Source organism: Cynocephalus volans, chromosome 7, assembly GCF_027409185.1.
Source record: "Cynocephalus volans isolate mCynVol1 chromosome 7, mCynVol1.pri, whole genome shotgun sequence".
NCBI lineage: Eukaryota > Metazoa > Chordata > Mammalia > Dermoptera > Cynocephalidae > Cynocephalus > Cynocephalus volans.
Window position 1 is genome coordinate 161,670,562 of NC_084466.1, and position 26,584 is coordinate 161,697,145.

Genomic DNA, 26,584 nt, shown 5'->3' on the forward strand with positions numbered 1-26,584 from the left:
ACCCATGGCCTTGGTGTCGTCAGCACCGCACTCTCCCAAGTGAGCCATGGGCCAGCCCCCCCCTTTTTTTTAATTGAATCATAATTGATTATACATATTTTGGGGGTTCAATGTTGATATATGTTGATCAAATCAATATTACTAGTATATATATTGTTACAAATTGTACTTATTCTTTATGCCCCTTGTCCAATCTCTCCCTATCCCCCTCTCCTGCCCCCCTCCCACCACTGATAACCCTAGATTTCTTCTCTCCCTCTGAAAGAGTCATGGTCACTCTGCTGATTTGTTGCCTAGATGATCTGTCCAATGCTGAAAGGTGTGTTCAGGTCCCCCACTGTTATCATAGAGCGGATGCTTCTGTCACTCTGGAATAGGCTTTGTGAAGAGACATCCTCTTCTTTTCTTTGATCTCTGCTGGTGACTCTCTTTGTGTCAATGCACGCCAGTGGCTGGTGGAGCATCTGCATGGTGACTGTGATGTCCAGCCAGTTTTGCAGCAGCTTTGGTTACTGTGGTGGGTGTGGTTGGCCACCCACATGGAAGTGATGTTTTTGGCATGCTCCTTGGCGCTGGCAGTGTGCCAGGTTGTAGGTGAGAGGGTCTAGTCACTGGCTCCACACCTCAGGTCCCCATGCAGGCCCTGAGGGGCTGGCAGTGTGCCTGGTTGTGGATAATGGATCCAGTCCCTGGCTCATTGCCTGAGCCCCCGGGAGGGCCCCCAAGGTGCTGGTATTGTGCCTGGTTGTGGGCAGGTGGTCCAGTCCCCAGCTCATTGCCCTGGGCCCCTGGGCAGGGCCCTGAAGCACTGGCTGGTGGTGTGCCTGGTTGCAGGAGTGGGGTCTGGTCCCCAACTTCAAGCCTCAGGTTCCCAGGCAGTCCCCGAGGCACTGGCAGTGTGCCTGGTTGTGGGTGGGGGCCACAATTTTTCAAAGGTATGTTTACATTTTCACTTAGCTCCAAATATCTTCTAATTTCCATTTTGAAGTTTTCTTTGACTCATAGGCTATTTTGAATGTGTACTTTAGTTGCCAAATATTTGAGATTTTCCAGTATCTTTCTGTTGTTAATTTCAAATTGAATTCCACTGTGGTCAGTGAAAACTTTGTATGATTTGAACACTTTTAATTCTTGTAGTTTTTTAAGCCTAGAATTTAGTCTATCTTGGTAAATGTTCTCTGTGCACTTGAGAAGACTCTGTATTCTGCTGTTTGGGGTGCAGTGTTTTAAATATACAAATTCCATCGAGTTGGCTAAGTCTTTTATAGCTTTACTTATTCTGTTTATCTGTTTTGAATTTTGTCTATTTGTCCTCACAGTTCTGTCAATTTTTGCTTTGTTAATTTTAAAGCATTGTTATTGGATATATAAACCTTGAGAACTCTTATGTCTTCTGTATTAATTGGCACCTTTTACATTATAAAATGGCCCTCTGCACCACTAGTAATTTTGTTTGGCTCTTACACTTTGTATAATGCTAACATAGCCACTCCAGCTGTCTTTTCATTAGTGCTAGCACAGTGTACCTTTTCCTATCACTCTGCTTTTAATCTACTGATGTCTCATATTTAAAATGGGTTTCTTGCAGGCAGCACAGATTTGGGACCTGCTTTTTCCCTATATGACAATGTTTGCCTTTTAACTGGGATGTCTGGACCAATGAACATTTAATGTCATCACTGTATGACTGAATTCAAGTCTACTGTAGCATACTGTGCCACACTATTTATCTTCCATTTGTTCTATCTTTTCTTTATCCCATTTCTGTCTCTTTTTCTGTCTTATTCTGAGTTAGCTGATTAATCTTTTATGTTTCTATCCCATTTCCTTTGTCGCTCATTGGCTATCTCTCTTTTTAGCGTTACTCTGGTGGGTGCTGTAGGACATATGGTGAGTGTCATGTATTTATCAGTCTACCCTGAAGTGATATCACACCAATTACAGTTCACACTTGTGGTGTGAGTATGGTCGCCCACCTTCATCCATGGGGGGTACGTCCCAAGACCCCAAGGATGCCTGACATGTCTTCCACCCACAAATCTGATGCCTCTTGCATCTTAACTGAGCCCATACCCTGCACTGTGGCCATAACATTTGCTGTCTGTATGCGACAATAACAGCAGCATAAGTTTTTGTTTCCTTCTCACAATTTCACGGATAGCAGATTAGTTCTTACTAGCAACCTCAGCTTACAATTTTTAAAATTTTCTTATTAATCAAGAACTTTTACTTTTTCACTAGAGGAAGCACTTTAGGGCTTCTCTGTGGTGTGTCTGAACTGCCAGCACCACTGCTCTTGTGCTTTGGGGCCATTATTAAGTAAAACGAGGGTGTCTTGAACACAAGTGCTGTGATACTGTGACAGTCAATCTGATAACCAAGGTGGCCACTAAGTAACAGGGAGGGAGTGGGGACCACATGGACATGCTGGACAAAGGGATAATTCCTGTTTTGAGCAGGACAGAGTAGGACAACACAAGATTTCATCCCGAGACTCAGAACAGTGCACAACTTAAAACTTGTGAATTGCCTGTTTCTGGAATTTTCCAGTTAATCTTTTCTGACCGAAGTTGCCTGTGAGTGACTGAAACTGTGGAAAGTGAGACCGCGGACGGGGCTGCCGCATGGTGCAGCAGCTTTGCCACGGTGCACTTCTCACCTCTGCCCTCCGGCCTTTACGCCACCGCCGCCAGACACCTCGTTTCTACACACACCATGCAGCCCACGACGTGCTCCTGTGAGCTTTGCTTTAGTCGGCCATCTGCAGAAGAGACTTCAGTACTTTTTACACCTGCTGCTCCTTCTGGTGGTCTTCGCTGCCTGTGCGGATCCAGTTTTCTGTCTGATGTCAGCTTCCTTCTCCCCGAAGAGCTTCCTTTAAAATTTCTTGTAGTGTAGTCGAACTCTTCCACTTTGTGAATATCTTGATAAATATTTAAAATCTCTGCTTTTCATTTTGAAAGTTATTTTCTCTGTGTGTACGTTTTTATTTCAGTATTTTATAGATGATCTTTGTCTTTGGGTTTGTATTGTTTCCAGCAAGAAGTCGCTGTCCTTCCTCAGCACATCATGTCCTTTTTGAAGATCACCAGAGTTGGAATTTTGGGCCATTATTCCTTCCGATATTCTTTTCTGCTTCCCCACCCCTGTCCCTCGGGAGTCCCGTTCCATGTGCGTCAGGCTGCTGGAGGCTGCCCGCGGCTACCTGACCCTGTTTCTTCTCTTCAGTGTTTCCTCTATATTACATTTTGGATAGTTTATATTGCTGTATCTTCAGGTTTTCTAACCTTTTCTTCTAAAATGTCTAATCTGCTTTAAATTCTATCCAGTGTATTTTTTAATTTTTTTTTTTTATCTAAAGAGATATAGTTTTCATCTCTAGAAATTCCATTTGGATATTTTATATATCTTTCTTATTTCTATTTAACATAAATGCTCAATCTTTTTTCTACCTTCTTGAACATGCAGAATACAATTATAACAACATTTTTAGCATCTGTGCCAACTAATCTTATTATCTGTGTCATTTCTGGGTTGGTTTTGATTGGCTGGTTTTTCCCCTCATTGATGGGTCATATTTTCCTGCCTCTTAGTATGTCTGATAATTTTTTACTGGGCACCAGATACTGTGAATTTTACTTTGTCGGATGCTGCAGATTTCTGTATTCTTATGTTCTCCAGCTTTGCTCTGGGATTCAATCATGTTGCTTGGAAAATGCTCGATTCTTTCATTCTTGCTCTTAAGCTTTGTTTTTCAGGACCAGAGCAGGGTTCAGCTGAGGAGTGACCTTCCCGTTGCCAAGACAGCCCCTTCTGAGTATTCCACGCAATACTCCAGAGTTGGAAGGTTTGTCACACAGGCTGGTGGGAACAGGAACGATTCCCAGCCCCGTGTGACTCCTGCACACTCTTCCCTGGTCTCACTTCACCAAAACGTGGCTCCTTCCCAGCTTGGGTGGTTTCCTCACTCACATGCGCTAACCAGTCCTCCACCGAGGACTCCAGGGGGACCTCGTCAGACTCCTCTGCACGGCGCCCTCCTCTCGGGTCCCCTGCGCTGTGGACTGCGGCTGCCTCGTCCTCCCCACCACCAGCTTCACCTCCGCAGCTCAGGGGGCGCGTGCCACTCCGTCTGCTGCCGTCTGCGAGCTCCAGGCAGGAGCTGGGCAGTCACAAAGCTCCTCCCATTTGCTTCTCACAGCTCGAGTTTTGCTGTCCTAAATTATCTATTGCTCGGTTTCTTGAAAACCATTGTTTCATATATTTTACTTGTTTGTTTTGTTGTTTCAGGCTTGAGGATAAACTCAGTCCCACCTACTCCATCTTGGTCAGAGGAAGTTGTCCCTTTATTGTGTCGCTATGCCACTTTTGTGCTATTTCCTCCGCTTAAGAAAAGTTTCAGCTGCTTCTGAACAATCACACAGAATTACATGTTTGTGTTGTTTTATTTCATTTTTGTTTCACCTTCCTCCTAAGAGGATCCTAAAATGTCAGCATACAGTTCAGCACTGGAGATCGAATCTCTGCCTCTTCCCCGATCCTACAGCTCTTCCTTCAGGCGATGTTTCTTCACACGGACCCGAGAGGTGTGGTCTGGCTCTTGGACTTCCCACCCTTGTGAACCATCACTGCAGGGAGACCCTATGAGGAAAGAGCTGAAAACCTGGGGATGCCCCTTCACAGAGACTGTGACGTCTTACTGCATCCATTCGCCCATTCAGCACGTTTACTGAGCACCTCCTAAGTGCCAGGCATTACACTAGGAAGTGCAGACACGAATGGGAGAAAGCAGACAATCCCTGTCATCAAATGTGCTGCGTTCTGGTGGAAAGACAAACAACAGACAAGCAGCACATAAACCGTACGACCAGGCTGGCGAGGGTCAATGCACGATGGCACAGCTAACGATTCCTGGAGAACACACGTTCACCAGGGACACGCAACAGTTCTGACCTGCATGTACCAAGGAACATAAGAAATGACACGCGTACAGTTCAAAGTTGAGATATCCATATTCACGGAGACTTAGGATGTTTTCACAGAAATCAGTAGAGCAAACATAAAAATCAGTAAGGTAAGTGGTAACTGCTAAAATGAAACTCTGCTCTGTCGAAGAGTCCTTTGCAGTGTCTTAGATTAAAGAAGAACTAACCTGAAGCACGCACTCTTACATATTTTTGGTTGAGTGCAAAACTTTCTTTGTAGGGCAATACTGTGGTATGTATTTTTAAAATCTTTAGAGTGGTAATTCCCTAGTAATTTCACATCAATGAACTTATCCTGGGGAAAAATTTTAAATGCAGAAAAAAGAGCAGGCACAAAATGTTCATTGTAGCCTTTTATGCAATAAGCAAAAAAAAAAAAAAAAAAAAAAAAAAATTGTATATGATTTAAATGTCTGAAGACAGTATTGGGAGAGTAAGTTATGGATCATTAACATTATGAAATATTATGCAGCCCTTAAAGTGAACTATGCGGACAGCTGGTGGCAATATGGACAGGCGCCTAAGACACAGGAAAAAGAAGGGGCAGAGGTGAAACTGCAAAAGCCACATGACCACGACGGTGCAGACTGCCTGGCACAACTGTCAAAAGCCCCGGGCGGCAGTTTTGCGAGCCGCTTTCCCTTTCTTTTGCATCCCCCCCCCCCCCCCCCCCCCCCCCCCCCCGTCCGTGCTCAGGCCACAATTATCATTAAGCCACTTACTTTGTTTTCAATTTTCTTCAAGTCTGAGAGGCAGTCGGAGGCGATCTCCTGGCATTTCAAGGTCAAAGAAAGACGAGCTAATTCAAAAAGCAAAAGCATTCTGAAAAAAAACAAACCAGCAATGGTTCAACAGGCAGTAACAGGAAAAATACACCTGCACACAGAACATTCAGTCATTGTTCAGCCAGAGGCAGGAGAAAAGTAAAATGAAAGAGAAAATAATACAACAGAATTAACTGATGCAACAGAAACCCTACTGTGACAGCCCCAGCCCAGCCTTCCCATGAGGGGATCAGGGCTTGGTGCTGTCCCCGGGCTGGGACACAGATGGGGAGGCAGGCACGGCCCACGTGCGGGTGGATGCTCTGCTCCTCGCTGCAGCTCTTCCGGGCAAGTGCAGACCCGGGGGAGGCAGCAGGACAGCCCCGCCCTGCACAGCAGCTTAGCGGCTTGGCGGCTCAGCAAGGCCTGTCATCACCCACGTTTATAGGCTCGGGAGGAAGCAGGCCCTGCAGGAAACAGACCTGTGCCTCCTGACACAGAGCCTGGGCTCTTCCAGCCATGTGACAAGCAGGTAGGGGTGTGACCAACAGCATTGGCAGTCACCAATCGGGGTCTTTGTAGACTCAACAGGCTGATGCTAAAATTTATACCAAAATGCAAAGGACCTATGATGGTCAAAACAACCTGGAAAAAGAACAATGCTGGTGGGCTAAAGCACTGCATTTTAAGACTTACTAAGCAGCAGGAATCAGGAGTGTGGTCCTGGCTACAGAAAGACAAGGGTTTCTTGGCCTTGACAATTGACCTTTTGGACCAAATCATTCTTTGTCGGGTGGGGTAAGCCTGTCCTGTGCACTGCAGGACGTTGGCAGCATCCACCCACTAGATGCCAGTAGATCCCCAGTAGTGGTCATTAAAAGTGTTTCCAGACATTGCCAACTGTCCCCTATGCCTTTTCCACCCTTTCCTAGGTATAACCACAGCCACATCCAGAAATACAAGCAGCTGCGGTGGTGAAAATCCAGCTCGGCTCTCCATGTGGTGTGCCAGCCTCCTGCCTCCCACCCTGGGCTGCTCTGGGAAGGAGGCTGCTTTGGGAAGGGGTGCAGGTCCTTCCGCTCCCCCATCCCTACCCATTTCCACTTCCTCTTGCTGAGCCTCTGGACCCCCAGAGGCCCTGGCAGGCCTGGCCTCCCCACATCCTACCTGAACTGGGCAGGTCAGGAAGAGAGAATCCATAAAAGGATAAATCACTGGTTTTCAGTCCTTTTCTGGTTTTAAACTAACAGAAACATTATTCTTCCCACCCACAATTCTGGACTCAGAAGCCCAGGTGGAAAATTGTCAGCAGGACCCCCACAGTGTCAGGAAGCCTCCGGGCTCTCAGGGCTCCGAGGACATGGAATCTGCCTGAAGGCAGCCCTGACAGGCCGGGCGGGAGGCAGAGTCTCCCAGCAAGCAGAGGACAAACAGAGCTGCTCTCCCAGGCCCAGAGCAGCAACCACGTGTTGGTCGCGTATTAGGCTGCAGGGAAACTTGAACTGTCCACATCAGAAACTGTTCTGGCTCTGCTCTCCAGCCACGACGCCAAAACTAGAAGTTAATGCCCACGTGAAGCCACAGGGACACTGGAGGGGACAGAGACCATTATTCATAATCCTGAGAGTAAGGACGCCTTGGCTAGGTGACAGGTAGAATGTCTCCTAAGGGAACAATGGGCAGATTCTCAGAAAGGGGACGCTGGAGCCATGTCAGGATGGCGTGAAAATCTAATGAAAGGTGTGAACCTCCTTCCAGAAAATCGTACACGAACATGTACCTATGTACAGACGAGTTCATGTGCCTCCCGAAGAGCCTTTACTGACCCTCTCCAGGGTCTGCAAAGCCCTGCTTGGAACCAGCGGTAGCAGAACACTTCGTCCCTGGCACCCTCCCCACTCCAGCGCGCCTGCCCTAAGACCCGGTGGTCCCATCTCCTGGTGTTTGTGGCCTCCCGTGGCCCTCCCTTTGGGTACCCTGTGTGTAACCGATGAAAGACCTAGATGTTGAGCAGACGCCGCTTCCGTGATTAGCTTATGAGCAGTTCTGACGTCTGGTGTGCTGCTGACTTTCTCCCTTGCTGGCTTTGATGGAGCGAGCTGTCCCATGAAGCCACCATGTGGCAAGGAGCTGAGGGCCTCAGTCCACAAGGACGGAATCCCACCAACACCCAGAGAGCTCGGAAGTGGCTCCTTCCCCAGTCCAGCTGCCAAAAGAGACCCCAGGCCAGGCCACACTCCGATTGCAGCAGTGCTCAGATTCCTGTCCCGCAGACACCGTGAGATTATAAACGGATCTTCTTTAAGCTGCTAAATTTGTGGTAATTTGTTAGATAGCCGTGAATAACCATACACTCCCTGGATTAGTTTCCTAGGTCTGCCATCATAAATTACCACAAACTGGGTGGCTTAAAACAACAGGAATTTATTGTCCCACTGTTCTGAAGGCCACACGTCTGACGCCAGGGCTCGGTGGGCTGCACCCATCTGAAGGCTCTGGCGAAGGGCGCCTGCCCGCTGCTGATGGCGTGCACCTGGATATCTGCTCCATCTCCACGTGGCCTGCTCCCCTGTGTGTCTCTGGGCTGAAACGCTCCTCTTCTTAAAAGGACACCAGTCACTGGATTTAGGCCCTACCCTGATACAGTATGACTTCATATTAACTTAATTAAATCTGCAAAGATTCTACTTCCAAGTAAGATCACATTACAGGTACCGAGGGTTAAGACTTGGACATATCTTTTAGGGAACACGATTCAACCCACAGCACCCCCAAATCAATTATCAAATGACAAAAAGAAAAAACATCCAAAACAATTATTATAGGCAAAGGGTCAAAATGCTTCATATGTTAGGACCGGATAGAAGTTGAGGAGAAAATCATTGAGAACTCAAAAGACAAACTCTCAAAAGAGGTAGTTCAAAGGCCCCCCAAACGCGGTTGAACATTAAACCTCACTGCTAATCAGAGACATGCAAATTAAAACCAAAACAATAAGATGATGTCAGCCTACCAAATTAACAAGGATCGCCCAAAACTTTCTCTTAAATAAATACAGTCTAATGAGGCACGTGACAAAACAGCTGCTGGGGCTGGGGACGAAGCCATGCCACCTCTGTGAAAATAAACTGGGAGTACATTCCAGATCCCCAGACAGCTCCAGCTCAGTGACCTGCTTCCGGGAATCCAGGCCAGGACAGATCCCACACTCGGAACAGTGCTCAGAGGATCCGGGAAAGCCCAGAACTGAAACAAAGCAGCCTGGGAAATGCTCAGGAAGAATGCTTGTTCCTTCACGTGATGAAATGTTAGGTGCTCTCCAGAAATGTGTAAGAAGATGTTGTAATAACTTGAGAATGCTTTTGCTTGAGTCAAATTTGATTTTAAAAAGCAGGATGTAAGGTTACGTATCGCTAGTACCCCCAGAACAGTACAGACCCCAGGACAAAGAGCACTGGAAGAAATACACTGAAATCTCCACAACGGCTGACTGGCTACTGCGGTGCCAGCTGCTTGTTTTCATATTTTTCACATTATCCAGTACTTACTGAATTCTGTGTAATGATTACGTAGATGTAAAATTGGAAAAACATAAACACTTACTTTTCTTCTCTAATTGAAGGAAAGCGCTGGTGATTATAAAAACCTAAATGTCTATATGCCTTCTTCAGAGCTGGGCTGATGTCTTCTGGTAAATCATTTTTATCCAGTTTTCTAGAATTAATTCAAACACTAAATAACTAAATATTCCTGTCAAATTTACTCAAATTATTCTAAGAGAAACTCTGTCTATGAACCTGTTTCCCACTGAACAGAAGACCTAGATAATCCCCTGTCCTTTCTCTCCTCAAATTTCCCAGACAAGTTATCACAACTTCTCACACTCCCTCGGCCCCAGGGGGTGGCCTTTCCTCCTAAGTAACTGAACATGGGAGCACTCCGGGAAAACGCGCATGAGACCCTCTGCCAGAGCCAGTGACCAGAGCCACGTGGAAATTTCCCTTCCCTGGAAATGCTCGGGTCCTCTCCTCTCAGCTGCTGCAGTACCTGGGGCAAGCGCACCTCTCACCGGAGTGCTCCCCTCAGACCCAGCAGGCCCCTCAGACCCCAAATCACTGCAGTCTCCCCGCTGCCCTCAGACCCAGAAGGCCGAGGTCCCCCGCTCCCCTCAGAGCCGGCAGGCCACTGTCCCCCACTCCCCTCAGACCCCAAATCACTGCACTCTCCCTGCTCCCCTCAGAGCCAGCAGGCCGCAGTCCCCCGGCCCCTCAGACCCCAAATCACTGCACTCTCCCTGCTCCCCTCAGAGCCAGCAGGCCGCAGTTCCCCGGCCCCTCAGACCCCAAATCACTGCACTCTCCCTGCTCCCCTCAGAGCCAGCAGGCCGCGGTCCCCGCTCCCCTCAGACCCCAAATCACTGCACTCTCCCTGCTCCCCTCAGAGCCAGCAGGCCGCAGTCCCCCGGCCCCTCAGACCCCAAATCACTGCACTCTCCCTGCTCCCCTCAGAGCCAGCAGGCCGCAGTTCCCCGGCCCCTCAGACCCCAAATCACTGCACTCTCCCTGCTCCCCTCAGAGCCAGCAGGCCGCGGTCCCCGCTCCCCTCAGACCCCAAATCACTGCACTCTCCCTGCTCCCCTCAGAGCCAGCAGGCCGCGGTCCCCGCTCCCCTCAGACCCCAAATCACTGCACTCTCCCTGCTCCCCTCAGACCCAGCAGGCCCCTCAGACCCCAAATCACTGCAGTCTCCCCGCTGCCCTCAGACCCAGAAGGCCGTGGTTCCCCGCTCCCCTCAGAGCCGGCAGGCCACTGTCCCCCACTCCCCTCAGACCCCAAATCACTGCACTCTCCCTGCTCCTGCTCCCCTCGGAGCCGGCAGGCCGCGGTCCCCGCTCCCCACCGTGATCTCCATCATCCCGACTCCCCCTAGCTACCCTGGCAGGTGTCTGTCGCCTTTCACAGCACACTCCTCAACAGCCCTCTCTACTCCCTGGTACAATTATTCTCCCCTGTTCACTCTCACCTACTCCCATCAGGACTTTATCCACAAACTGCTCTTGTTTTGTTAAATCTCACGGTCACATCTCACGCCCGTTTGGCATAACCTGTCAGAAGCATCCGACACAGTTTCTTCTTCTAACTTTCTTCTCCTAACACCACTTGCTTCACTTGGCTTAGAAACCACATTGTCCCTTCTGGGGGCCTCCTTGGCTTCTCCTTCTCAGTCCTGGGAGGGAAGCCGGGCAAGGGGCTGGGGGCGGCTTTGAGACCACCCACACCCTCATGACTTCCGTCCTGCCACCGCCTCCGGGCCAGCGCCCTGCAACTCCAGACCCACCCACCCGCTGGCACAGGGCACCCCCTGCTGGAGCAGCAGAGGCCTCCTGAGCTAAGCGCTTGTGAAACCCAGCTTTAGCTCGATCTTCCAAAACTACTTACGCTCTGAGCATATTAATGTGGAAAGTGACTGACAGGCTAATGGAGTTTTTCTTTTCTTCCTTTAACTGAAGCTCGTCCATTAATTCATAACGAACCTGTCATAAAATGGAACAGAGCATTAATTTGGATTTAAATAAGCAATTAGGTAAAGATCCAGATTTTGTGGGCAGATATTATTTTGCAAATATTCCTCCTCTAAAACTAATATTTCTAATTAACATGTCTCTCCTCATTAAATACATTTTAGATTTAGTGTTTCAGATATAACTTCAGCTATAACTCCCTAAACATAAAAATGAATAGCTGATGAATGCTTTTCATGCACATTCTTGTAGTAATTGTTCGTGTCTTTACAAATTTTCTACTAAGTTTTTAAAAATACAATGCTGTTACAAAAGAAACAGTCAAAGAAAAACAAAGAAGGCAGAAGACGTTTCGTTTTCGAAAAGTCGTGGTTATGTATGTCTTCACATGAGATGAATTTCTATTGCTCTTTCATTTGTTTTTATTTGTTCACGCATTTTTTTTAATATCTCTCAATTAATGGACTTGTTTGTGGCTTTTATGCATAGTTTGCTGAACGGTGACTTTTAAGAAAATTACTTCTTATGTCCATATTTCTAATAGGCCAACTTACCATAATAGAAAATATTTGTCGGTATTTTTGTGGCACGTGAGCTTTTATGAATGGTGCTGCCGTGGAACAAAACCTGGCAGCCTCCTCTTTTTTTCCGGCTTGCAGATAACACTCAAGAAGTTCCCTGGATACCATAAAAACAGTAGATATTAAACCTTGTTGAAATAGTTTTCTGCTGCAAATGTGCAATAACCAGGTTATTATACTTTTATAGTTTTTATGTTTCACAAACTTTAGAAAGACACCCTAGGATCAGCTCCTTAAGCCATAACCAAGGTGTGGGGCTCACCAGGAAAGGCCAGCAGGGCCGAGAAAGCCGTGCCACCACCACCACCATCAGAGGGAACTACTGGCACTTACATTACCTAGGACATTTGAAAATGACACTTTGAAGAAAAGATCTTATCCACATTCACTTTCTCTTACAGGCTCACCAAATGGCCATAAAGTAGGTCATCAAAGGCTGCAGACTCTGGGTTCAGACCTGAGTGTACAGTCTCTGGTGCTGGCACAATTAGGATCCTCGCAGAGGACATTCACCATCACTGTCCTACACAGAGTACTCCCCAAATACAGAAACCCTCTGACAGGCCCCTTCCAGTCCGCCCTGTACAATGACACAGCACTTGCCGAGCCTGTCGCTGTGGCTTCTTGGGGCTGGGACCCCTGCAGCCCACGCCCTGCCGTGCTTCTCACGGCTTCTCTCAGCGGAGGTGCCTGGGCACCAGGATGTGTGCACCCGTTCTGGCTTAGCTTTATGTTGCTAAAACGTCTACTATGTTAAAAATTTTTCTGAACTAAGATTTTAAAACCATGAGCCAGGTCAGGTGACACAGAATCACATTTCCTTCACTTTGAGTCTAAACACACCACTTTATTCTGTTGTAAAATCCACATAAACAGGACACAGTAGATGTCATCTTCAGAAACAACCTTTGGACGAGACACAGAAAAAGTTTAATTCTAACTGCAGGGGAGACAGCAAATGATAAGCACCCTGGCCATGGAAAATAATAACCCAGCTGGGACAGAGCAGGTTACAGACGACTGTGGCGGGCAGACAACTAAAACTCACAGCATCAGCTCGGCGCGCCACTCCTTGTCCTCTTCCTCGGTCTGATTTAACACGTTTACGATTTGGGAGAGGCTGGGGATCAGATGGTGATGATATCCAGGCTTGAGAAATGGCCTCACCATTTGCCAGTAGAGGACAGATGCATTATACACCAAGAAGTGATACCTACGGCACAAAGACAGGGAGTCTGGAAACGCCCTCCGAAGCCCAGCTTGTCTGAGACTGCTGGCGGGGGTGGGCGGCTTCCAGGGGTTATCCCAGATTCCTCTCTGTGTCCAGCAGACGGCAGCACCCCCACCTGAGAAGCTTTGGCCTAAATGGCATGAGGGCCAGGATGCAGAGCCATTGCCTGGGGCAGCCATGGGTGGCCCTGCTCCAAATGTGCTTGTGGCTGCCGTTCAGTCCAGGCTGCAGTGACCCAGCCATAGGATAGACAAGAGTAGCCAAGACCAGGGGCAATTAGGAAGGCTTCCTGGAGGAGGTGACCTCCTTACTGTGACCTAAAAGATGACCAGGAGTCAGCCAGGAGAGGAGTGGGGGAAAGAGGGTCAGGCAGACAGAGGAGGGGAAGTGGGACATTCAGGGAACAAAGCCCCTGTACCTGAGCTTTAGGTGCAAAGTGGACGAAGGTGGGCAGGGGAACTGAGTTGGGTTTCTCCCACAGGCAGCAGGGTGCCATCAGAGAGATCTAAGTAAGGGAATCACGGGCCAATCTGCCTTTCTCACTCCAGGGCCACTCTCTGGAGCAGGGCCAGCTCTGCCCTGTAGGGCCTCAGGTGCCTGACGGTGTCCCACTGCTGGCCACAGGACGGACCGGTGCTACTAACGACTCAGGAAGGAGGAAGGACCCCAGGTCGTCCGTAGCAAGACAGGTCTGCTTCTGCAAGGAGTTCACGCAGAGCCACCGCATGACCTGGGGACACGACGCCTCTTTCTCTCAGCTTTTCCAGGAGAGGAGGGAAGAGCGACGTGTCATGACCAGACAGAGTCTCCTCTACCCACAGGGACGCCCAGGATTCCGGCCACCGTTGGTGACTCCCCCGGATGTCCTGCCATGCCAGAAAGGATCTTATCTTCTCCCTGGGAGCCCCTGTCCCCTAATTCCCACCCTGACTCCCACCTGCCCTCAAATCGGGCTCCTCTCCTTTCCCACTGCTGCCACCCTGGACGAGAGTCCCCTTCTGTCCCTCAACCAGGCCACTTCCTCTGAGGCTCCTGGTCACCCACCGGGCCATCTACAGGTGCGCACGGCCCCTGTGGTGGAGCATCAGCCAGGCGCCTCCCCAAGGGCGCTCAGCAGCCCTGCTTCGCAGCACCGGGACAGGGCTCCCTTTGGAAACACTCACTGTCCTCAGGACCTCGGTTTGAGGCTGGGCCTCCCATCCCCCTGTCCACGTGGAGGGAGGGTCCGTGGGGCCGGGCCCTGTACCCAGCACCTACGGCAAGGTGTGGCCAGAGAAGGCCATGCACGGACAGGCAGATGTTGGCACAGTGAATGCATGAACCTGCAATTTATATTTAAATCTCCTTCACACGTTGTGTCCTATTTAAACATGTTGCATTAATACAAGTTTGTATGCAAGCTTGACAGTTTCAATAATGATATTTATTTTTGATGAAGAAAGCATCAGCTGAGTAGGAATCACCTCTGCGGATACAGGAGGCCTCGGCCAGGCCGTCCGGCGGGGTGGAGGGGAGCAGTACAGGCCGGTCGGGGCAACCAGGGAGGGAACCCAAGGGCTTGGCCCTCCCAAACAGGATGCTGACCGGGGAGCCTGGGGACGGGTCAAAAGGGAGGCTGTATTATTCTGTTTTTTGTTGCTTATAGCAAAATACTTGAAGCTGGGTGATTTATAAAGAAAAACAAAATTTGTTGCTTACAGTTTCTGAGGGTGGGACGTCCAAAGTCCATCTGGAGTGGCGACAGTGACCCAGGGGTCTCACATTGCAAGATGGTGGAAGCAGAGAATGAGGGAGAGACAGACTCTCCTCTCCTTTAAAGCCCCGAGAACCACGCCCCTGACCACCATTTTCAATCCATTCACTATGGCAGGGTCCTACAGTCCAATCGCCTATTTAAAGCTCCACCTTTCAATGACCATAATAGGATTTCCCACCCTCTTAACAGTCACAGTGTGGGCTACGATTCTAATACATAAACTTGGGGGACACAATTCAAGCTTCTGGGAGTTTTGGAGGGACATAATTCAATCCCCTACAAAGGCCTGTAGAGAACACAGTCCTTAGAGGCCATCTACAAATCACGATCACCGCTTACTGAACATGAGGACGTGGCTCTGGGGAAATTCCGTGTGTCTGCATGTTATTCAGATGAGTGCACAATCATAAATGCATTAAAAACAGGAACAAAAGCAAGAGAAAAACCCAAGAGTCCAAACACACAGAACCACCTGGTAAGTTCTGGCTCTCGAGTCTCTTACACGATCGATTAGAAACAGCACTTTGATCAAACCCACCTCGGTTCTCCTCTTGCAAAGTTGATAGCCTTCATGTACTGAGTCACGCAGTTTTCAAATTCCTCCTGAAACAGCACAGAGAACATGCAATTAAGTCGAATATGCCATTGAGACATTGATCACTGCTCGCTGTCCCTGCCGTGAGTACTAACCCTCACTGAGGACGGGCCTGGCACCCAGTTCACCATCAACAGCACAGAGAGCCCAGGTGAGGATCAGAGCCCAGCCGCAGGTGGCTGCTCTCAGGCACGCCCGCCTCTCCCCCCAGGGTCCCGTCTGCCCAGACTGGGACAGCTCCGGGCGCACAGGCAGGAAGACCACGACACTATGACACAAAGTTCACATGGTTGTCCGGGACACGTGTCAGACACCAGGTCTTGAGAAAAAAGCATATGCAGGACCCGGTGCAAGTTTCTGTCACTGTGAAGGTGAATCTGGTGACTGAACTCCATTCTGCTAACAGCTGTTCTAAGAGTGTCGAGGCTGGCACCCTACTGCGGGTGGGGTGAAGTCTGAACTAAGGGTGTTGAGGCTGGCACCCTCCTGCAGGTGGGGTGGTCTGAATCTAAGGGTGTGGAGGCGGGTGGGGCGAAGTCTGAATCTAAGTGTGCCGAGGCTGGCACCCTCCTGCGGGTGGGGTGGTCTGAACCGTTGCGGGGCCTCTCACCAGGTTTTCAGCCGACCGCGGGGCGCACAGCTGGGCCCTGCACAGGTGCGCTCGGCCCAGAAACTGGGTGACTGGCCCCTTCACCTTGAAGTACATCTGGATGCAATCCTCGCTCACCTCTGGCTGTCCCATCTGGAAGAGGTCACCGCCGTCAAAGCGCGGGAAGACGCTCCCGTGCACCCGGGCGGGCGGCTCCGGGAACAGGCCGGGGGACAGACCCAGCCCCCTTTGGCCTCCTGGGGGCCACCTGTCCAGCAGCTGCCACTCTGCCCGCCCGCAGTGGGGACAGTCCCTGTGGGACTTCGGGGCGCGTCACCTGGAGGGCCTGCTCTGCACACAGCACCAGCAGGTCGGGGCTGAAGCTCTCGGCAGGGTCCAGCTCCGACCTTCCCCGGTTGGCTGACGTGATCAACGCGTATGCCTTCCTCAGGGCGGCAGCGTCTGTCACGACAAACGTCCCGGCTCCATCCGCTCAGGGGGCGGCCGCGCGGGCCGGTCAGGCCAGAGCCCCGAGCCCGCCCCCCGCCCGGCGGGCGGCACAGCCGTGCGGTCTAGCGACCGCGTGCGGGCCCTGCGACTGCGGACTCGGCCACCAGCGCTGGGGATCCGTCGGCCCGGGGCCCCCAGGGGCGGGGCGGGGGTCCCGGGGGCTTCACCAGGGGAGAGACGGGGGTCCGGGGGCTTCCCCGGGGACGGGGCGGGGGTCCCGGGGGCTTCCCCTGGGCCGGGGCCGGTGTCCGGGCCCACCTTGCTGGCTCTCGGCGCGGGCCAGCTCCTGCATGATGAGCAGGTCCATGGCGCCCGCGCCCGGGTCTTCTTCGTTGCCCGCCCGACCGCGACGGTTGCCCGGCGACCGGGGACGCTACGGGTCGGCGGCGGGGCCACACTTGTCCGCAGGCGCCCGGCCGCGCCCTGTCCCCTTCGTCCCCCGGGGACCGGGCAGAGGCGGTGCAGGGCTTGTGGGACTGGAGAGGGCTCGTTTCAAAGGCATGAAATAATGCAGCTCTTCAGAAGTCCGTGCACAGACAATGTGACTGTGTGAACGACAGCCTGTGACAGGGGCAGACTACAACCTCTGCCCAGTCTGTGCTGCTGCTGGGACCGGACGGACGCCACAGGCTGGTGGTCACACGGTGCACGCGTATTGGGCTCATGGTCCTGCAGGCTGCATGGCCCAGGTTCAGGGCCCACATCTGGTGAGGGCCTTGTAGCTGGGCTATGACATGGTGAAGGGTCACATGAAGGAGAAAGACGGGACAGGGTCAAACTCACTTTTATCAGGAACCCTCCCTCAGAAACTAACCCAATCCTGCAGTAACAGCATCAACCCATTCATGAGGACAGAGCCCTCAGGACCTAATCGTCTCCTGAAGGCTCTCCTCTCCACACTGTTGCCTTGGTGACTAAGTTTCCAACCCATGATCTTTGGGGGACAGTTTCAAACCACAGCGATTACTTACAAACAAGTGAAATCAGCAAGGAGCAGGGGACAATACCAGCAATGAGAATATCAATTGCATCTGCATAAACTAGCAACAAACTATTAGACAGTGACAGAAAATACCATTTAAGATGCATCGGAAAGAAACTACTTTGGAATAAGTTTGATAAAAGATGTATAATATTGCTACAAAACGTTGCTGAGCTAAACTAAAAAGGCCCAGATAAATGGAGAGAAATGGATGCTCACGAAGTGGAAGACACTTTTGTGAGATGTCACTGCTCCCCAAGGTGATCTCTAGGCTCAGTGCCATCTCAGCCAAATCCCCAGCAGGCCTTCTTCTGGAAATTGACAAGTGATTCTAAAGTTTATGGGCACACACCAGGAGCCTAGAATAGCCAGGACTACCTTGAGGAAGATCAGTGCTGGAGCGCCTGCCCACCTAGTTCAAGACTTAGCATGGAGCTGCAGTGGTTAAGACAGTGGGGTGCTGGTGAAAGACAGATCAGCGGAACGGGACAGAACCAAGTCCACGTTGACACAGTCCTCTGATTTTGACAGATGTGCCAATTCAATTCAGTGGGATAAAGAAAGAAAAAATTCACAGTAGGTACATCTGACAAAGGGCTTGTGCCAGACTCCATAAAGAATGCCAGCAGATCAATAATAATAAATACAAACAGCAACAAGTTAAAAAAAAATGGGCAAGAGACTTCAACAGGCACTCGACAATATCGGATACACGAATACCCAATAAGCACGTGGAAAGGTGCTCAACATCGTTAGGAATCAGGGAAAAGTTGAAATAAAGAGAAACACCGCTTCGAAACAAGCAGGCACCCCTCCTCGCTAAAGGCTTTTGATAAAAGGGAACTAGCCCTAGCCCTCAACTGTGACATGGCTTAGAGTCTGGGAACTGATCTCAACAACAAGCAGTTAAGGAACTGAGCCTAACAATTAGTAATTACAGAAGTGAGTGCAAAGAGGCAGCTGAGCACATGGGACGGTAACGTAACCAACGACTGGAGACACAGATCAGAGCCACCAGGTCTGAGGGATCAAAGAACATCCTGGCCTGTGTCTTTCGGCTGTTTTACAGGAACTGAGACCTCACAGATGGTCAATGTTGAACAAATGCTGACGCTCTCAAAAAGACCCCAACTGACTGGAGCCGAAAGATTGGTGATCAGAGACCCAGAACTGTCCCTTCATCTCCTGGGATTCAACCAGTCAGAAGCATCCATGGGCTAATCATGCCCACGATTTTTGTCTTTAAAATCCCAGCTTAAAGCCATCGGGGAGCTCAGGTCTTTCTGATTAGCTGCCCATCGTCCATCGCAGGCGCCATGCAGTAAATGCCTGTTTTCCATCACTGCAGCCTGTACCAGGGTTTCGGCTTGGCCATGCATGGGGCAAGCAGGCCTGAGTTTGGTCTGGTAATACTTCAAGCACACTAGAATGGCTGACATTAAAAAGACCGACAATAATGAATACTGGGGGGATGTGGGCAACTGGGATTCTTGTAGACTGCTGGTGGGAATGTGAAATGGAACGTGGAGAAGTGGAAATTTTAAGTAAAGTCAAACTGCACCTAGCCTATGATCCAGAAATTCTACTCCTGGGGGCTTACGCGAGAGAAGCGGGCGTGTGTGCGCTGGGAGGCTGTACGTGCGCGCTCATGCAGCTCTATTCACAGGAGCCCGAAGTGGAAACGGTCCGCACACCCAGCAATGAGCACAGGGCAGTGCGTCACATGATGGGCTCCTGCTCGGCAGTAAGAAGAGTGGTCTACTGACCCCATGACAGCGGGCCGAGTCTGCACAATGACACGCCAGAGATGTAGGCGTGACAGAGGGCCCTCCGTGTGGTTCCATCCGTGCAAGTCTAGAGCAGGCAAGAGGCTGAGGTGGCAGAAATAAGGACGGCCCTGCAGGTCGGGGTCACTGGGAAGGGCACGCCGGCGAGGTCTACACCCTGGCTGGGGTGTTGGCCTTGTGGCTGCCTACGTTTGTCAGACCGTGGAAGTCTACAAGAAAAATGGGTGCATCTTATTTTATGCTAACTGTACGTCATTGATAAAACCAAGCCGGACTAAAGCAGATGCTCCGGTAGCTCCAGCAGAGAGTCCCACCTGAATCTGGGGTTCCTGGCTGGGGGGGCCTGGGCTTGGCTCCCTTGGGTCAGGCGGGCAGGTGAGGGGTTAGATGTCAGCAGTGGGTATTTTGTCCTGGGAAGCTGACAGAATTTTTGCAGAATGCTCCTGCTTTTGAGGACACCGATAGTCAGGTCATCTGCTGAGGTGAGGGACTGTTGGAGGCTGGTCACTGAGGCAATAAGAGGGCAGGGGAGTAAGTGACAGGAGGCCCCAGTGGGTGTCGGGGCAGCACTGAGGCCCCGTCGAGGTCGGGAGTCGTGAACTCTGAGTGATGACCCCTATGTGGTGTCTAGGACTGGCGATGTCCCCTGGGGTCCTCTTAGGTGGGCAGCTTGGCACATGGTGAGGCTGAAAAAACAGGGCGAGGCTGGCACAAGTAGGGGGCAGAGGGTTCCTGACATGGGGATGCAAAGGCCACCTCAGAAGGAGAGGCAGGGATGGGAAGAAAGCAGTGATGTCACAGAGCTGAGTGTGGTCCCCAGAGGAGGCAGCAGCCCAGTTGCAGTGGGAGGACAGAGGGGACGTGGGGAGAGCAGGGCGGGGGGCCGGTGCTGTGAAGACCCCAGGCATGGCTGCGGCCAGAGGAAGAGGGACTTTGAGAGGAGGGAAGGAGGTGTTGCTGAGGGTGGTGGGAGCACGTCTCTGTCACCCCAGGCTCTGGGGGTCGTGCTGCTCCATGTAGCAGAGACTGCTTGCTCATCTGGGATGCCACCTTTACTATTTCTTTGTCCTCAGGGTTTTGGCAGGGCACACGGCTACCCCGGTTCTTCTTACAGCCAGGTGTGGCCAAGTGACCTAGTTCCAGCCGATGAAATGGAAAGAAGCAGTTTCAGGGGTGTTTTTGAGGGGGGGCAACTCCTTCCTTGGTCCTTTCTTTTGTCTGATGATGGAAACGTGGCTGCAGAGGTGGGGCTTGAGCAGCCATGAGGTGAAGTCCCCGAGCTGGGAATGAAGGATCCTGGATCCCCCATCTGCGGGGCAGCTGCTCAGCCCTGGATGGTCTCGTGTGAGAATGAAAGTTCTCTCTCGTTAAGTCTCTGGTCACTTTATGTTTTCTGGGACACTTTCCACCAATGTGCTCATGAGGGCTTCAGTGGAGTGTGTTCCCGGGGAGAGAAAGGAGACAGCTCTGGCTGTTGGGGAGGTCGGCGTGGGCAGCGGGCCATGTCAGGGAGGGACGGGTCGCGCCAGTGCCCGAGCTCTCTTAGATGAACTGCAGAACCCAAAGCAGGGTGTGACATGCACAGACGTGGGTGCACTTGCACGTGTGATGTACAAGTGGGGTGTGTGTGTGTGTGTGTGTGTGTATCAGAAAGTAAGTTCTGCCTTGATACGGTTTTGAAACCCTGAATGTCCTATTTTCCTCAGGGTCCTAGAGTGGCATGCCAGCTAGAAGGTGGAAGCCGAAATCCCTGTTAAATGCGCCATCTATTCCTTCCCCAACGTGTTTGCTTATTCACAAAGACACTGGCACCATGTGAACAGAGGTGATAAACTATTTATTCCCACCAAGAAAGTATCTCCCAAACATCATGGAGTAAGAGGCTTTCCGAATCCGAGACCATTAAATATTAAAACTCATTTCTCTAGTTCTACAGCAGCCTTCAATATCCACAATGTGGCACAAAGTTCTTTTTTTGCTGGACGATGTTCCATTTTGTAAAGACAGCGCAGGGCGGGTCCAGCTGCGTTCTTGCTTGCCCGAGAACTGGGTGAGCGGGTTGTGGGGTGCTGTGCATTGCCCCTGAAACTCTCCTCGGCCCTCCCAGTGCTGCAGCCTGTCCCTAATCTGCACCCACAAATGCCAAGAGGCAAATGCAGAGGGGCCTCCCCAGACCCCCGCGGAGTGGTCAGGCGGCTTCCCACTTGGGGACACCTGTAAACCTGTCAGCTTTTACCCTGATGCTCCCTTCGTCCCTCTCTGTGTGGCTTCCAGTCAGCCCCTGGAGCCCACCAGTAGCAGGAAGTCAACGCTCACCTGCCCCAGAAAGCAGCACTTGGAGCCACCATCTAAACAGAAAGAAAACTTACACAACACTCCTGACACGGAATGTGTGGGATTCTCCAGTTCTCTGCGGGTACCAACGGGCTGTCCGATATGTCAATCCAATTGGACACTCTCTGGAGTTAGTGTCAGCCCCACAGGTTAAGGGCTCAGTCTCACAGGACTGCCCCCAACCACAAGCAGTGGGTCCCCAGGTTACCCACACTTCTGTCCAACTTGGTTACAAATTGGGAGTTCCCACATCCCCTCTCCACGTTCAATAACTTGCTATAATGACTCCCAGAACTCAGGGAAACATTCGCTTACACTCACAGGTTTATTATAAAGGACCTGATAAAGGATACAGGTGAAGACATACCAGGGCAAGGCCCAGGACAGTCCCAAGTGCAGGAGCTTCAGTCCTGGTGGAGTTTGGGGTGCGGCACCTTCCAGCACGTGGAGGTGCTCACCAATCCAGAAACACTGACCCCGGAGTTCAGGGACTCCTGGAGGCTTCACCCTGTAGGCGTGGTCTTTCTGGCTTCCAGCCTCCACCCGGGAGCCACCGAGAGTCACCTCACCACAACAAATGTCGCTTCTGTCACCCAGGAAATTCCAAGGGTTTTGAGAGCTCTGTGCCAGTAACTGGCAGCAGGGACCAAATGCATTTCTCACTCTGTCACACATAGTGATGGTGTTCTGTGTCTGCACTCCCAGGCTGGACTCCAGAGGCCTCTGTTTGAGTCTGCTGGGGTGCCATGACCAACGCCACAGATGGGGTGGCTTGAACATTAGGGGTTTATGGCCTCACAGTTCTGCAGGCCAGAAGTCCGAGATCCAAGTGTCAGCAGGGTCGGTTCTGTGGACTGAAATCAAAGCTGTCGAGGCAGAGATAATTCTGTGAATGTTCATTGAAAGCTAAGCTTGAGGACCGACCCGGGAAACACCAGCCAACAAGGTTGGAAGGTGCTCCCAAGTCTACTTCAAGCAAAGGCATTATTTATTTATAAGGGAGTTTCAAAAGCCAGTTTCGAAAGGGAGGGGAGAGCTCCAAGGGCAGTCAAACTTCTCTGCAGAACACAGGAACCAGACACTGCTGACCAGTTACAACATGGAAACCACAGCCTCTGCATGCAGCCCGAGGCAGAAGCTTCACACCCCGGCTGTTCTGAACAATATCTAAACGGCCTACTCAAACCCAGAGGTCGTATGTTAACTAATAAGTCCACAGTTCTAACCACACACAAAGTTTATCTTAAGAACAAGATGCCAATGTCAAGGTCATGAGACGTATCCCAAGACAGTGAGTTTTGGAAAACCTGCTTCGTTTTGATTATTTTCTTCATAGGTTCCTACCGGGTCAGGCTCTGCAGTTTGCAGATGGCATCTTCTCTTTATATAAGTGTCTCTGGGGGCAAATTTTCCTTCTCATGTGGACACCAGTCATTGAATCTAGGGCCCACCCTAAGAACCTCGTTTTAAATTGCTTACCTCTGTAAAGACCCTATCTCCAAACAAGGTCACATTCTGAGGGTGGATGCAGGTAGTTAGGACTCCACCACGAGAATCCCAAGACACAGTTAAACCCTTAACATTTGCCTCACCAGAGAGTGGCCAGAACTCCAAACATTTGCAATTTCACACAGTGAACTCAAGGAAGATGATTTAATTGTTCCTAAAACATCACAAATGTATTTAAATGCACAGAACAGAAGATAAATAGAGGTTCTCCCACCCCAGGCAATGCTACTAGTAATTAAACCCTGCTGGGGATGGATGCACCTAAAAGAGAATTTGGTTTAAATTGACTTGGAATCCCAGCTCCTGAGGACAGGCAGGAAGCGGGTAGGAGAGACGCAGGTGGGGGGTCGCAGCTCTCCCCTGCCCCACTCTCAGAAGAGCAGGGTGCTGGAGAGAGATGGAGAAGGCGGGGTCGCTGGGGGAGGCACGGAGGGTCCCTGGTAGTGGTGCGCTGGCAAGCGGGATCTCCAAGAGAAAACCCAAAATGAAATCCCTGATTCCAAGCATCTGCCCACATTCTCTGTGCACATCCTCCCACCATAGTCAATTTCAAACCTCCTGAGGCTGAGACCCAGCACACAGAGCTCCCACACACTGACAACTGGCCCATCCCTGGTGTGGCAACACCTCAAGGACAGTGGGCTCCTAGGGAGTCCTGGGAGACCAGGGTGCGCAGCTGACCTGCGACCCCCTGCCCTGGGTGGTGGGCGTGGCATCTTGCCCCTGGCAGCTCTGCCTTGCAGATGACATGGGAGTTCAAATGTGGGGTCTAGACCAGGCCAGGCTGGAATCACCACATTGGAGGGGAGCCAGAGGCTGGACTCAACAGGAAAATGTAGGAGGGGGAGCTGGGAAGGGCATGCCATGGCCCGAGTCAGTGGGGGCCTGGGCACCCTCTGAGTGCTGGGCCATGCAGAGCAGTGATGAACATAGGGGTAACCACCCAGGCAGTCAGTGGGACCCCAGAGCCTTGCAGTACAGAGGCCTCTCCTGGGTGAGTGTGCATGTGTCTGTGTGTAAGATTTGTGCATGTATGAACGTGTGTGAGTGTGTGTGCATGCACATGTGCCCTCCATGTGCCCAGGGAAGCTCAGGCACAGTCCTCTCATCCATGGGCAGGCTGCAGGGATTAGCAGAGAATAAAAGGGGCAGAGAGCCCACCCCTCAGGGACCAAGACTGCACAGTGTGATCCAGCAGCTGGGAGAGGGCCTGGTGCTATCTGTGAGAGCAGCTTACCCCTGACCCCAGGGGGAAGAGGAAAAGACAGGACACCACCTGCCTTCTGCACCTTTCCTACAAGGGCAGCCCCTGAACAGGGAACACAACGTGGGCTACCTGGATAGGGCCTGCCTGGGGTCCTGAGGTATGGAGCTGAAGACCGGACCCTCCTCCCACAACCAGGCGCACCACCACCGCCACCAGCAACTAGGTAAGGAGCATGCCAAAAACATCACCTCTATGTGGGTGGCCCACCGCAGCCACCACAATAACCATGACTGCCGTGAAAGCAGCTAGATGCCACAATTGCGATGCAGATTGTCCACCAGCCACTGGAGGGCATTGACACAAGGAGAGTCACCAGCAGAGTGAAGAAAAGAAGAGGATGTCTCTGTGTACAAAGCCCATTCCAGAGTGACAAAGCATCTGCTCTATGATAATATCGGGGGACCTGAACAAACCTCTCAGCATTGGACAGATCATCTAGGCAACAAATCAACAGAGTAACCATGACTCTTTCAGAGGGAGAGAAGAAATCTAGGGTAATTAGAGGGGGGTAGGGGGAGGGAGAGGGGGATGGGGAGAGATTGGACAAGGGGCATAAAGAATAAGTACGATTTGTAACAATATATATGCTAGTAATATTGATTTGATCAACATATGTCAACACTGAAACCCCAAAATACGTATAATCAAGTATGACTCAATAAAAAATTCTTTTTAAAAAGGGGCAGGTTGCAGGGAAAGTCACATGGAGTTGTCAGGAACAAATCCCACAGCCTGAACAAGCTGGATTTTTGTCATTAATATACTCCAGTGAGGTCTGGTTCACGGGAAATCAGGGAAAAGGTGGGGAAGTGTTTCATCAGCCAGATGTGAATGTTCTCCTTGTGGAAAATCAGGTAAAAGTCTTGCCTTGCTCACCCGAGGTGACCCAGAATGAAGCGTCCCCTTCTTCGCTTTTGTTTCTCTCTATTGTCCTGAGCTAATGTTCCAAGTTCCTGAGATCACCAGGAACAAAACTGGATCTGCAGTTGCATTGGTTTGTTGTATCAAATAAAAAATTATAGGAGGCCGTTGTTTTGGACTAAGTTCCTGCACTTGGCCCCAACAGACCAGACTAAAAAGTCAAAACGGAGTCACCCCTGCTGAAGTTCCACTGTGCCAAACCTAACCCACGCTGCGTCTGGCCTCCAGAGCGATCAGGAGAGACAGAGAACTGCCATATCCCGATGATGAAGCTCCCTCTGCTTTAGTCCTCACACAAAAGTAACCTGAAGTAACCTGATGTTCAATAATCAGTTATTTTTCTATTGTTCTGTCTCCCTGTCCCCACCTTACAAGGAAAGTGACTTTGAAATGACCAATCCACTTTTTGCTGTTTCTCCTTTCCTCAATCTTTTCTGTCTATAAAACCAACCTCCTCTGTTTGGCTCATTGGGACATTTATTCTGTTTTATGGAATTAAGTTGCCTGATTCTAGAATTGCAGTAAAGCCAATCTTTGAAAAAAAAATGTGGGCTCCCTGGGCAAGGGGGTTCCTGCAGTTCCGCAGATGGGTGTGGGAGGGTGCTGTGCCCCTGTCCTGCAAAGACTGAAGCCGAATATCCCAACACTCCACCACTCCAGCATCCCAGCACCCCAGGGTCCCCACCACCCCAGCATCCCAGCATCCCAGGGTCCCCACCACCCCAGCATCCCAGCACCCCAGGGTCCCACCACCCCAGCATCCCAGCACCCCAGGGTCCCCACCACCCCAGCATCCCAGCACCCCAGGGTCCCCACCACCCCAGCATTCCAGCACCCCAGGGCCCCCCCATCCCCGCATCCCAGCACCTAAGGGTCCCCAGCATCCCAGCACCCCAGGGTCTCCACCACCCCAACATTCCAGCATCCCAGCACCCTAGCATATCCAGCAGCTCATCATCTCAACATCCCAGTATTCAGCACCCCAGCATCTTCAGCCTCCCATCACCCCAGCATCCCAGCATCCCAGCATCCCATCATCCCAGCATCCCAGCATCCCATCATCCCAGCATCCCAGCATCCCAGCATCCCATCATCCCATCATCCCAGCATCCCAGCATCCCATCATCCCAGCATCCCAGCATCCCAGCATCCCAGCATCCCAGCATCCCAGCATCCCAGCATCCCAGCATCCCAGCTTCCCAGCTTCCCAGCTTCCCAGCATCCCAGCCATCCCCAGCATCCGCAGCACCCA

The 26,584-nt window shown here is 51.1% G+C and overlaps 1 protein-coding gene across 1 annotated transcript in view; it reads right to left on the reverse strand.

Moving 5' to 3' along the window:
- The window catches only part of CFAP46 (cilia and flagella associated protein 46), a 121,209-nt gene extending 104,370 nt beyond the window's left edge, over positions 1–16,839 (reverse strand). The window contains exons 1-9 of the mRNA XM_063101626.1: positions 16,791–16,839; positions 16,360–16,484; positions 16,044–16,175; positions 15,377–15,441; positions 12,900–13,064; positions 11,825–11,948; positions 11,188–11,282; positions 9,353–9,463; positions 5,708–5,807 (exon numbers count right to left, since the gene is read on the reverse strand). Coding sequence (XP_062957696.1) covers positions 5,708–5,807; positions 9,353–9,463; positions 11,188–11,282; positions 11,825–11,948; positions 12,900–13,064; positions 15,377–15,441; positions 16,044–16,175; positions 16,360–16,484; positions 16,791–16,839 — 966 coding nt within the window. The remainder of the gene's footprint in view (positions 1–5,707; positions 5,808–9,352; positions 9,464–11,187; positions 11,283–11,824; positions 11,949–12,899; positions 13,065–15,376; positions 15,442–16,043; positions 16,176–16,359; positions 16,485–16,790) is intronic.
- Positions 16,840–26,584: the final 9,745 nt, after the last annotated feature.